The 13,545-nt window shown below is 45.2% G+C and overlaps 1 protein-coding gene and 1 long non-coding RNA gene across 6 annotated transcripts in view; one reads left to right on the plus strand and one right to left on the minus strand.

Moving 5' to 3' along the window:
• LOC123086174 (uncharacterized) overlaps positions 1–13,545 on the minus strand; it is a 16,633-nt gene continuing 3,088 nt past the window's right edge. For all 3 annotated transcript variants that reach the window (XM_044507895.1, XM_044507894.1, XM_044507896.1), the window contains exons 5-9: positions 8,406–8,463; positions 8,215–8,333; positions 6,804–6,894; positions 1,607–1,654; positions 1–404 (exon numbers count right to left, since the gene is read on the minus strand). In XM_044507895.1, coding sequence (XP_044363830.1) covers positions 363–404; positions 1,607–1,654; positions 6,804–6,894; positions 8,215–8,333; positions 8,406–8,463 — 358 coding nt within the window. In that variant the 3' untranslated portion in view covers positions 1–362. The remainder of the gene's footprint in view (positions 405–1,606; positions 1,655–6,803; positions 6,895–8,214; positions 8,334–8,405; positions 8,464–13,545) is intronic.
• LOC123086175 (uncharacterized) overlaps positions 7,159–13,545 on the plus strand; it is a 21,522-nt gene continuing 15,135 nt past the window's right edge. Inside the window, exons 1-2 of one of the 3 annotated variants that reach the window (XR_006440609.1) lie at positions 7,159–7,488; positions 9,556–9,738. This is a non-coding gene — a long non-coding RNA (uncharacterized lncRNA). The remainder of the gene's footprint in view (positions 7,489–9,555; positions 9,739–13,545) is intronic. The other 2 variants (XR_006440610.1, XR_006440611.1) reach the window with 2 other exon arrangements.

A 13,545-nucleotide genomic window follows, 5' to 3' on the forward strand; every position in this document is an offset into this window, starting at 1 on the left:
AAATGGAATCCAACTTGGTCCCCTCTTAAGATACAAACATCAAATAAATTTGTAGAATGACAATCATAGCTAGCTGATTTGGTTCCCTCGCACCCAAAAGTCAAATCGAACAAAACTGGGTGTAGATTGTTTGGCAGTGACGGCTGAAATCAGTGGCGGTACACTGCTCTGAAAACTGCGTTAACATGTTGTACAATTCTTTTGGATCAAAACCTATGTTCGCAATTGAAAGGGGGGAGGACGACTATGGTCAATTAAATGAAGAGTCGCCAACAGATTGTGTTGACAACAGATGGCTCACTACATGACATCATGCCCAATAACCCTTTGTGAGGTATTTGACGACTGTGCCATCCTTGCATTTAAGCAGGCTTATGCTTACGGTCAGTCAGACGATTCTTCACCTGAATATATTGGTAACAGAGAGAAGGACATGTTAGTTCAAATTCAAACAATGCTCTGGGTAAAAAAACAAATTCAAACAATGGGGTCACCGCATGATTTTAAGTTCAGAGATATATTCATTACACTGTTTGTGTTTAGACCACCACTTTCTTTATTCTTCAGACATTTTAGATTCCACTTTATTTTAGACCAGGAGACGTATTATTTAAAGAAAGTGGAATCTAAACATATTATTTAGATTCCACATGTCTTTGAATACAAATTAATCTCCTGTTCTAAACAGAAAAAATAATCTTAGCTCCCTAAACCAAAGATAACATCTACCTCCTCCGTTCCTCAATATAAGTCTTTCTAGAGATTTCAATATGAACTACGTACGGATGTATATAGACGTAGTTTAGAGTGTAGATTCACTCATTTTGCTCCGTATGTAGTCCATATTGGAATCTCTAGAAAGACTTATATTTAGGAATGGAGGGAGTAAATGACTAGAGGCCAGTAATATACATGACGCAATCTACTTTAGAGCAGAGTACCATGCTCTAAGGATGGTTCATCAAGAGAACCGGTGAGGCACAGATTTATGATGTAAATGAGGGGCGATCATCCGGGTTGACCCCACCAAGTGCAGACCAGTGATGCACATATATACGTCTGGAGTTCACCCATTTAGCACTTATCTGAAACCGTTTTGAATGGTTTCTCTAAACCTTATTTCGAATACCCCTAATGTAGGCTGGTCGGTCCCAACGCTACTCTCAAATGGCAGGATCTGTTGGTTTAAAGGATTTCCATAGGAATTCTGGGGGATTGTAATCCTTATGAACTTTTCCTTTGTGGGTTGTTTGATTTGTAGGATTATAATCCATAGCACTTTTTCCTGTGGGCTCATTTGAATTAATTTTCACAGGAAAACTTTCATTGACTCGTACCTCCTGGAAAAATTCCTATTGTTCTCCTATGATGCAATCAATCTTATAGGATTTAAAGCATACCACTGCAATCCTACATAATTTTTTCCCGATTCCCACATTTTTGGAATCCTACAAAACAAAGAGGCTCACCCCTTTCCTGATTCAAGAAACTTCCTGTCCTCCTTTCTAATGTGCATAGGCTTGTACCCGAAAACCGAAAAGAAACAGTTTTAGAATCCATAATAGAACTAAATAAAATGCACTGGTTTCTAGGGATGAAATTTTACCGCATTTACATATTTTAGCTGCTTTAAGACTTCATCTGTATCCAACTCCTGCAGAAAACGATAATATTTCGAGAGATTAAAAGGCATCACTTTGAAGTAGCATGTGTATCTACTATTCGGGACGTATACTAGGCTAACCAAATTTTGTGTACTAGTAGATGGCCAGATACCAGCAGGATTTCCTGAGATATCGGTTATACATTGTATATTCGAAGCAGAAGCAGTTTCTAACGAGTATTCAAAACCTTACTCAATTTATTACTGAAGTTTGGCGTGTAGAGTACGATGAAATTGACCTTAGTATTGCTATGGGCCAAACAGGCCAGATATAGACAAGGTACATGTGCACATATACCCCCTACAGAAGGGAATAACTACACCACCCTCTACATGGCAGTACTACACTTGACACCCCTCCCCTCTCAAACTCAGGTTGGGTCTACAACACTGAGTTTGGAAAGAAAAAAGCTGTGGTGGGCTCGAGTTCGTTCTTCATGAAGAAATCTGCTAGTTGGAGCTCAGAGGGCACGAACTGGAGAACCACAATCCGGTCTTGCACCTGCGATCGCCTGTAAGAAGCATCCACACCAATGTGCTTGGTGAGCTCATGCTTCACAGGATCACGAGCAATGTTGGTTGCGCCGGTGCTGAAGAGAGAGGAGCCGGTGCAGTAGTAGAAACCCCAAAATCATCAAGAAGCCACCGCAACAAAGTGACCTCAGTTGTCAATGCTGCCATAGCCCTCAACTCACCCTCAGCACTCCAACAGGAAACCGATGTCTGTTTCTTAGTCTTCCGGGCAATCAAAGATGAACCAAGAAAAACACAATAGGCTGAAAGGGATCAACGATCACCATGATCACTAGCCCACGTGGCGTCAGAATACACCTGAAAGCTCCAAGGAACTCGAACAAGGAAAGAAAAGGTGGCGAGAGGAGATGCCATGAAGATATCGTAGAACCCAAAATTGGTGGAAGTACTGAAGCTGAGTAGGAGCCGAAACAGACTGGCTCAAAATGCAGACAACATGAGAGATGTGGACAAAAGAAGGGGGCCTGCTAGGCACCATCCAGCTGTAAAACGCCAGTTAACAGCCGCCTCCCCAGCCATCCGATCTGGACGTCTCGAGCAACCGGATGAAGCGACAACGAGCTTTCTCCTAGTACTCTCTATCACAGTCGCAACACATGATGCACGTAGCAGGGCTGTTAGCTTCTTTCTTCCCTATCGCAAGCCAACATCCGTCATAGAACCAGCGTCACCGCGGCAACGTCGGACACATCGTCCTCGCCGAAAGGGCGACCTCCGGATGCTGCAATACAAACATCGTTGTGGCCGTCGCAGCATTACCTTCACGCTTTGCTGGCCGACCAGCATCGTAGTAGCAGTTCTGCCCACTCCTCAACAGCATCGCCGCTCGGTCGCCATCCATCGTAGCATCGCTCAGCACGCCGCCGACCGCCGTCGCAGTCACCCCGCAGCATCGTCACGCGAACATAAACGCCTTGGCGGTCGACGTCGCAGCATCCTGATGGTCATTGATGCCGTCGCAGCACGCCTCGTCGCTATGGCCGTCAAAGTATCACCGCGGTCGTCAATGCCGTCGCAGCATGCCTCGTCGAAGTGGTCGTTGAAGCATGTCATGCAACATCTGGTAGTCACCTCGCAGCACCGGCGCTTCCTCCAGCAAGCGACCTCGCAACATCCGATGCTTCCAACGAGAGGCCTCGCAGCATACAGTTGTCTCTTCTTAGCACCGGCGCTCCCGCCAGCATGCGTCATTGCAGCATGAGATGCTTCTGGCGAGTGGCCTCGCAGCATCAGATGCTTCCGGCGAGCGGCCTCACAACATCTCAGGGAATCTCCCACCCAGCACGGGCGCTCCCCTCGCCGTACAACGCCGCTGGCCTCACAACATCCTGCCATCATAACTTATTCGTCCTCCGTCACAGCATCACCAGCTTGCAGCATCGACACCAGCCTGCAGTGCTTGCTCGCAGCAGCCGCCCCGCCGTTGCAGCACTGACGACGTAGTTGCTTGCAGCGTTGACGCCGACTTGTAGCACCCGCTCGGGGCAGCCATGGTGGCTCAACACGCTGCACCTACCCCTCACAACAACGCCGCCCGCCTTTGCAGCACCGGCGACGATGGGGATTGCAACACCGGCGCCCGTCTACAGCATCGACATCCATCGGCTGATCGGCATGCCGCATCTCCCCCTCACGACATCGCCGCTCGTTGTCACAACACAGGTGACGATGGCGTATTGCAGCATCGAGGTTGTCTCCGGCGTGAAGCATCATGGCGCCGCCTTGCCGTAGTGGTGGCAGCATCGCCAGGGCGAAAGGGAGAGCAAAGAAATCCAGATCGGAGAGGATGTGCTGGTTGACTCGTGCCAAAGAAAGATATGGCTGAGAGTAGTCGGTGGAAAAGATAATTAGGAAAGAGAACGTGGTGCCCGGGCCCAGGGGACACGTGGGGCACAAAGGAGGCGGCTGATGCGTGATTGATATACGTCCGGCTGAAACAGATCAGTTTCCCAAAAAGAAGTGGTTGAGGCAATGGCTGAAGCAGAGGCGGTGGAGCTGGTCGACTAGTTAGCAAAGGAAGTAGAAGGAAGGTACAACCAATCAAGTTCCCATAGGCCCCGAGAGTCACGTCTCCTAGGACCAGTCCCCACCAGAAGTCCTGTGCATCGATCCTGAGCACACCAGGAGTCAGATTCAGGAATAATACGACAAGCATGATCAACGATTTGACCGGCTGGCATAAGCTGCATAGTCAATTTGGGAATATGAGACATAGTGGGAACATTAAAGACGAAGTAGAAAGAGTGTCGTGTCCAACAACGGGAAGTGAGGTGCCATCGGGCATCGGCTGTGTGAACACGGAGACGTGCATCAGGAGGACTGAGTACAGTGAGACACGAAGAGTCTGGTATCGTGTGAAAGGAAGCACCAGTCAAGAAACCATGGAGATGATATACCAGGAGGAGGTGGTGGTGCGGAACCACAAGCACTAGAAGCAGACCTGTATGGCGAGGACGAGGCAGAGGCAACCAGTCGACGAAACAAAGCAATAATCTCCTGCTCAGTGGGGGGATCTGCTGAGGGCCTGGCTGAGAAGAGTCGATAGGAGGGGTCCTGGATGGAGATCGAGAAAGGGAGGGGTAGGCCACGCCTAGGGCAGCTCGACGCCGGCAGCCATACAACAACCCAGGGGTGGCAGCTGGGAAACCCTATCCTGTCTGATATCATGTTAGAGTGTGATGAAATGGACCTTAGTATTGCTATGGGCCAAACAGGCCAGATATATACAAGGTACATATGTACATATACCCCATAGAAGGAAATAACTACACAGCTACACAGCACTATTACACTTGACATGGAAAACATACTACACCACTCTGCTGGTTCAACCAATATACGCAAAATGCAAACATGTATATTTTTCCAACAGAAATTCAAGCCAAAGTGTTTAGTAATAAGAGATAAATACAGAAAGTATGCAATACATGCATAAATACTTCAATTTGTATAGTAATGAGAAAATGTAATCGCAGCCACGAAAATAGTGGAAGCATGGGGGTATGCTTAAATATTGGCTTCTTTTGCTCTAGAATACCGAGGAAAAGAAGTATTGTACAGCATGTTTAAGAACAAGGCAGCCGCTAGAGCATCCTTGAAAAAGTAGAGTACCTTCTAACAATAAAACCATTACACAAAATACAATGGAACTACAGCCGTATAATTTTCTGTGTAGAAGTAATTTGCACTGAGTTAAATAATAATTTACAATACAACAAACCTAAAAAAATTATAGAGACTAGACTAAGAACTTAAAGTTGTTCTTCTCAAGATATTTTCAACCGTTCAAATATCCAGGGGTGGAGCCAGGATTTAGACATAGGGGGGGTTCTGATAGTTAACACATGGATCCCATTGTTTTCTCAAAGAATCAAATAGACTGTTTTTTCTCATCACGACTACACACACCCATGCACAGTTGATAACAGGTTAAATCTAAATGGTAGAATCATTGCATCATTCTGATTTGCGGTATCAAATTGCGAGGATAAAACAAAAAATTGCTGCACGTGATTAATTTCATCTAAATCATAGAAATTGCAGCAATACTAATCCATCTATATCGATAAATCCTAGCGCCGACGAAGGAGCGACTGACCGTAAATTGTATCGCACAGAACAAATAAACAAATACTGACGACCCAGAACATATGAATGAACCTGAAATTGCAGCAATACTCATCCATCTATATCGATAAATCCTAGCGCTGACGAAGGAGCGACTGACCGCATAGAACAAATAAACAAATACCGACGACCCGGAACATATGAACGAACCTGGAGCGGTTGATGCTTGGCCACTTATCCATCTAAATCTTATCGCACAAAACAAATAAGCAAAGAAGCGATTGACCGCAAATTTTCTAGGATGTCGTCGTGGTTGCCGGATGCGGCCTAACAACTTTGGCCGTCGGTGTTGATCGGCTGCGAGGCGCCGCGCCGCCCCACCATTTTCCAACCGGCGAACTGCCCGCCGCTGCGAGACGTGTGTTGGGATCGAAATAAACGATAATCTGTCATTAGTATCATTGACCAAGCCGCCTGTTTGCCTTCGATAGTGGTGGGTGGACTACTATGGAGTACAAAGGTTCAATACTGGGCTGGCTAGTATATGGGCTGAGTTGTTGAGTTGGGCTACGTTATTGCTTGCCTCGCTATAGCCCTTGAGCGCACATATTGAGGGGGGGGGGGGGGGGGTTATGCCTAAATGGCTAATTCTAATTAACTTAGGACTAAGTGCTCCTGTACGAGGCGAACATTGGGGGGGGGGGAGGGGGGCCTGGTCTCTGCTCGTCCCCCCTTGGCTCCGCCACTGCAAATATCCGTTACATACAACAGGTTGATGATATTTTGGACCTTACATGCAAAATAATTACACCTTGAACTCTCGATAACACTATACAACTTCTAGAATTGATGACGAATGACTTCTTAACTACAGAAATAAAGAATATTCGTTTGTACATATGTTTGTAATTTCTTATATATCCTAGGAACTAAGACAATATTGCACAGTAACACCTTAGAAATTACATTACGGTAGCTGCCACTAAGTATTAAGTTCGCTAAGATGCTATACATTACTTAAAAATCAAGAAATAATTACCTGTGGAACAGCACAATCAGCATGAGCTGGATCCCAGAGAAGACAACAAAAACAATCCCAATCATCTGACTGACTAACATATAGGGGTGCCCTACAGGAGATCCCAATGATAAAATGTAAGAGATATCTACAAAGATATGTAAGATATGAACAAGGGAAAGCGGAACTTGTTAAATTTGTGTCAAATATGTTTATGGGGTATAAGCAAGGAGTTGGGTGTTGTAGTCAAACAATTGTAACCTGGGCCTAATATATAAAGGCACCACAGGATAACCAAAACAGAATAGACAAAATAGGTAGGTTTAAACAGAAGATCGCAAGAGGGACGGACAGGCCACACATGGCAGGGGCAGCTAGACCAGCCGTGGCAGGTGGTCAGAACCTCGGCAAACTTCGTCTTTTCGTGTATCGTGTTTGAGTCTACCGACTGGATTTGAAGGGATAAGTGAGCAGCCCACGGAAGGGAAAAATTGCAACCCTAGCTCTTCAGGCTCCTCCACAACGAGCCGCCTGTGCGCCTCACCTGGGACCAGGCCGCCGCCACCACCCACTGACCCGCCATTGCCGGCGGTGGTGGCCAGGAGCATTCTGCTCCTCTTCCTCTGCTGGATCCGCCCCTCTGCTGCTGTGTTCCTCCTGGATCCGTCAGTGATGGCAAGCAAGCACTCCTCTCATGTTGTAGCAAGTAATTTCTCCCTTCACTCCTTCCCTTCTTGGGTTTGATTTCTCCCCTGCAGCCCTGGCCATTGGATATTACAATTGGCCCAGCTTCGGGTTCTTCATTCACTTCCCATGCATTCAATTTTTATTGTATGCTGTACGGTACTATACAACGTATGCTACATACTATGTATTAGTAGCTGAGTACTGTAAGTTGAGTACTACAGTACCGTGTCGACTAGTCCGGCAGTAGTCTAGAGTAGTCACGATTAGTCTGTGAGTCTCAACCTCGGCTCGACTCGTCAACTCATAATTCTTGTGGAAGACCCAACATCTATTTCTAACAAAACTTATGTGGGGTTCAGATCTTAAGGTCTATTTCTAGCAAAAACGTATGTCGGGTCCAAATCATAAGTTTAAACATGTCACTTTTTGTGCTGTGTGCCTGCTTCAGACCAGAAATCAAGCAAGTGTGGCTAGTTTATAGTTCAGATGAGGTAACAAACAGTTGAACCAATACAAACAACCTTGAGGTACTATGGAAAAGATAGTTCTAGGCTTGTAGCTTCTACACACTAAAGAATGTTTAGGGAATTTGTACAAAAGCGAATCATAAGTAACAAGCATGCAGTAACTCAGATGAGAGAGGCTGACATGGCAATTTAAAATTTGATATTTGCACTAATTGAGCTGTTATAAAATCAAAGTTAATAGAAATATCTATCAAATAAAAAACTGCAAAGTTCTTTACCTTCTCCACTTGCCGCAGATTACTGGCTTGTTAGGATCTCCTGTGCTCAAGACCTCACGGCATTGTACCCAATTACCAGTTGAACTTGAAGATTTGTTCTGATTATTCTTTGAACAGAACTACGCAAGCAAGAAACCAGCTTAAGAAACTGTATGTAGGAAGTACTACTAACTCAAAAATACAAATCTCACATTCAGTTTCATGAGTTCAGCAGGATCAAATTCAGAGGGCGCTGTGAAATAACCATCGCTACGACACAAAACGAAGTAGAATAAATTGTTTAGAAAACGAAGCATAAACATGAAACAAGAGCATTAAGAATGTAAGCAAAACTAAACAGGAACCACTCATACCACAAGATAACACATTATGAGTTCTTAATAAAATTTATTTGTTGGACTACACCAACACTACAGCATTGAATAAATTAGATACTAGTTCGGAACTAGGGTATACGGTACCATAAGTTTGCAACAGAGAAGCCATCTGATTGCACTATATTCCCAACCAACCAGGGGCGGAGCTAGGCTAATGCAAGGGTATGCAATGCATACCCAATGATTTTTGCAAAAGTTTTTCAGTATATAAGCTCCGGTATGATTGTATGTCACGTATGGCAGCCTATTTGTACGTAGAGAACATGGGAAACGAAGAAAATAACGATTCAGCGTTACTTGGGCCTATATTGGGCTGCTACGTTGCTAGCACATTGCTAGCACATTGCTACTGGGCCTTATTTTCAGGCTTATCGCTAGCCAGATTGGTCGAAGTTGACGAGACAACTATTCCAGGAGCCACGAGCCAGCAACTCGAGCCTGTGATTCTGCTGATTCAACACACCGCGGCGCCGCATTCGCTCATCGGCGGCCATCAAGCAACCATTGCATCATCTCATCTCGGCTGTCGCGGATTGCCATCTCTCATTGCTCGGTCTCCTTCGCCTGCCCACATATTTTGCAGTACGTACTCGACAGCGTCATGGCGCGCACCAGCACATGACGCATCTGCCAGCTAGAAGACAGATCGCCAACGACGGCGTGCGCAATTAGCCCATCGTCTGATTGACTGATTGTTCTTTGTGAACATTTAATCTTGATTTCTCGGAATTGTTGGACAAGTATAGAGGATTATGTTGGTTCCCTAACTTTCCATTCATCTATTGCATCATCCAGTCAATTTTGAGGGCGGTTTGCATTGGCTCTTTACTATAAAACTTGTGAAGAACTGCAAGAAAAAGAAGGCGAAGTTTATGCACCTAAATTTCTGAAATATGAACATTCAAATTTTTAAGACTGTCCACCATGCCATCATTACTATCCAACATGTTTTTAATGTGTATAGGTGTGAACAATGAAGAACAAATATGATGATTTGAAACGTTTGTGGGGGAGAGCTTCAAAGGCGCTGAACATAAGTTTGACATCAACACTGACATCGGTATCTATCGACGTTGAAACCCAAGTTCAGGATCAAAATAAGAGCATCCACCTTCCAACGAGCTACAGTTGGCACTTGTATAGCCAGGTAATAATTTATAGTTTCGTTGTTCGTATTATGAACATTTTTATATGTTACATTGTTGTGCAGAAAAAAACTTGTTTTACTCCACATACCCATGTCGCAAATCCTGGCTCCGCCACTGCAACCAACCAGTCATGAGTGCAGGCAACTTTGTTCTCAAACCTTTAGGCTATGTTTGGTAGCGAAGTATTGCAAAAACCGTAGTATTGCAAAACTACAATATTTTAGCATGTAGGCACAAGATACCACAGTTTTGACAGAACAAAGTATTTTGAAGTATTAAGAATACTGTGACATGTTTGGTTAGTGCTTGTATGCATCAACGTAACTTAGCTAGCTATAGTCGTTCGACGACACGTACGCATGGCAACATGGGCTCCAGCGAGCTCGTCAGGGTGGAGCGCATGGGGCACATCGTGGTGCCATTCATGTTTGCGGCAGTCACGAGCAGTGCGTGCTGGATGACCAGCAGCTAGCAAGGTCGCGGCATGGCGGCGGCTGCACGGCCAGTGGCAAAACAGCACGCATACAACACAGCTTTGACCAGCAGTAACACACAACTAGGAGTGCGCAGGGCACATTCGAGCTCGGACAATAGTGCGTTGGGGGTTCGCAGAGCAGCCAGTACCGCGACCATGGCGTGAGTTGGCCAGCGGGGCAACCAGCTGCTTGGGGGCATGGGGCATAGGAGCAGATACGGAGGACCGCAAGCGGCAGTACAATGGACACCGTTTTTTCTCTTCATCGTCGTCTCTCAGTTTATCCATGACTGCCCATGGAGAAGATCTGAACAACAGGCAGGGGCGACACCTAGGGAGCGAGGAAGATACAAACGTCGTTTTTCCGCTCGCTCTGTTAAAAAAAAAGATGTCCAGGGTTCTTTTTTATATGCAGAGGAAATACCACGGTTTCGACAATACTGCAGTATTAAAACTACAGTTTATTGTGACAACCAAACAGCTCATTGCGAATAAAACTATGATAATATAAAAAACTGTAGTATTCTTGGAATTCTTAGAAAATACTTTACTACCAAATGGGGCCTTAGTTTTATTTTGGACTTCCAAAATTTACTATTTTCCTGACATGTATAGGTCTTCCATATCTTCTATCATATTTTAAGTTCCTATTAGTTGACTGATCAATAACAATAAAAACATAAATATTACTGGTAAATATTTTGAAATTATCAGACTTTGCAATGAAAACAGAATCAGCGTTCAAGATTAAAAGCACAAAAGACCTCTTGTCCAGTGGCAAGTAGCAGCCTAGTACCACCACCACCAACAACAACAATAACCACAACAAAGCCTTTCAGTCCCAAACAAGTTGGGGTAGGCTAGAGTTGAAACCCACACGATCTCAAAACCATGTCATGGTTCTGGCACGTGGATAGCTAACATCCACACACCTATGTCCATGGCTAGTTCTTTGGTGATATACAAGTCCTTCAGATCTCTCTTACGGACCCTCCCATGTCAAGTTTGGTCTACCCCGACCTCTCTTGACATTATTAGTGTGCTTTATCTGTTCACTAAGCATTGGCTCTTCTGGATACCTGTGTTGTATATGCCCAAACCATCTCAGACGATATTGAACAAAATTCTCTTCAATCTGTGCTACCCCAACTCTATCACGTATATCATCATTCTGGACCCAATCCTTTCTTGTGTGGCCACATATCCATCTCAGCGTGTGCATCTCTGCTACACCCAACTGTTGGACATGTCGCCATTTTAGTTGGCCAACATTCTGTGCCATGCAACATCATAGGTCGAATCGCCATCCTACCTACCTTTTAGCTTTTGTGGCACTATCTTGTCACAAGAGAACACGAGAAACTTGGCACCACTTCATCGATCCAGCTTTGTTCGATGGCTCACATCTTCAGCGATATCACCATCCTTCTACACCATTGACCCCAAATATCGAAAGGTATCCTTCTGAGGTACCACCTGCCCATCAAGGCTAACCTCCTCCTCTTCGTGCCTAGTAATACAGAAACCGCACCTCGTGTACTCAGTTTTAGTTCTATTAAGCCTAAAACATTTTGATTCCAAAGTTTGTCTCGATGGCTCTAACTTTCTATTAAACCCCGTCTGACTATCATCGACTAGCACCACATCATCCGCAAAGAGCACACGCCATTGGATATCTCCTTGTATATCCCTTGTGACCTCATACATCACCAAAGCAAAAAAGATAAGGGCTCAAAGTTAACCCTTGGTGCGGTTCTATTTTAATTGCAAGTCATTAATGTCGCCATCATTTGTTCGAACACTTGTCACGACATTATCATACATGTCTTCGATGAGGGTAATGCATTTTGTTGGGGACTTTGTGTATCTTCAAGGCCCACCACATGACATTCCGCGGCATCTTATCGTAGGCCTTTTCCAAGTCAATGAACACCATATGCAGGTCCTTCTCATATGCCCAATCCCTAGCTTCACTCACAACTCACTTCGTGGTTTTCTTTGCCACCTTGTACTCTGTGTTGTCTGCACTCATATCCAAGTGTGGGCATTTGAAACAACCTTTCTTTTCCTTAATAGCCTTCTGGACAGCATCGTTCCACCACTAGGTATTTAGCTTTGCTTCTACTTTCCCTGGTCACCTCAAACTCCTCTAAAGCCACCTTCCAAACGCAAGTCGCCACCTTCGTCCACATATTGTTTGCATCACCTCCTTCCTCCCAAGAGCCCTCCTTAATAACCCTCTCCTTGAAAGCCTTGAGCTTCCACCACTTCGTTCTAGCGACTATGCGTGCTTATCCCGGTGGACACGAATCCGAAAGTGGAAGTCAGTCACCACAAGCTTACGTTGAGGGACAACTCCAAGTGTCACCTTACAATCTAGGCAAGCACGCATGTCTTCTCTTCTCAAGAGGATGGAATCAATCTGGCTAGAGCGTTGATCACTACTAGAAGTCACTAGATCAGATTCTCTCTTTCTGAATGTGTTAGCTACGATCGTGTCATAGGCTAAAGCAAAGCTTAAGACATCCTCTCCTTGATTCTTGCTGCCATAACCAAAGCCATCATGCACCCTTCAAAACCTCTGTTAACATACAGATGTGGCCAGTGAGGTCTCCTCTTATGAAGAGTTTGTCGCCAATAGGTACACTCCTAACCAATGTCCTCCAGGCCTTCCTAGAACTCCTTATTGATGCTCTCAATGTGGCCTATTTGTGGGGCATACACGCTGGTAGCACTGAGAACTAAATCCCCAACGACCAGCCTGACTAGGATAGTCCAATCCCCTTGCCTCTTGATCAGTCCCTTGCCTCCTGGCATCTACCACTTCATACTTGAGGCTCTTGTTGATAAAGATGCCTACTCCATTTCTATTTGTAGTTGTTCCCGTGTACCACAGCTTGAAGCCGGTGTCCTCCACCTCCTTCGCCTTATGCCCCTTTCATTTGGTTTCTTGGACACATATGATATCAACACGTCTCCTAACCGATGTATCAACTCCTGTAACTTACCGGACCCTACATTCCAACTACCTAAGCGGATCCTACTTGGCTCGGCTAGTTTCCTTACCCTTCGCACTCATCGAGTCAAATGCGAAGACCCTTGCACATTTTTCACTACACCCGGGGGTCGATATAGCGCCACTAAGGATGCAATGACCTGATCCTTGCTCACTTATCACTGTATCCAGATCAAGATACAGCACGCCACCAGGGGGTGGATGGCCCGACCCTTGCCCATTTAACACCACACCCTGGTCACGATATGGCACGTTCCTAAAAGGGTTACGCCCCAACGATGTTCTTCTGAGTTTAGAATTTAGAATACATGAAAT

The sequence above is a fragment of the Triticum aestivum genome, chromosome 4A, assembly GCF_018294505.1.
Source record: "Triticum aestivum cultivar Chinese Spring chromosome 4A, IWGSC CS RefSeq v2.1, whole genome shotgun sequence".
Lineage (NCBI taxonomy): Eukaryota > Viridiplantae > Streptophyta > Magnoliopsida > Poales > Poaceae > Triticum > Triticum aestivum.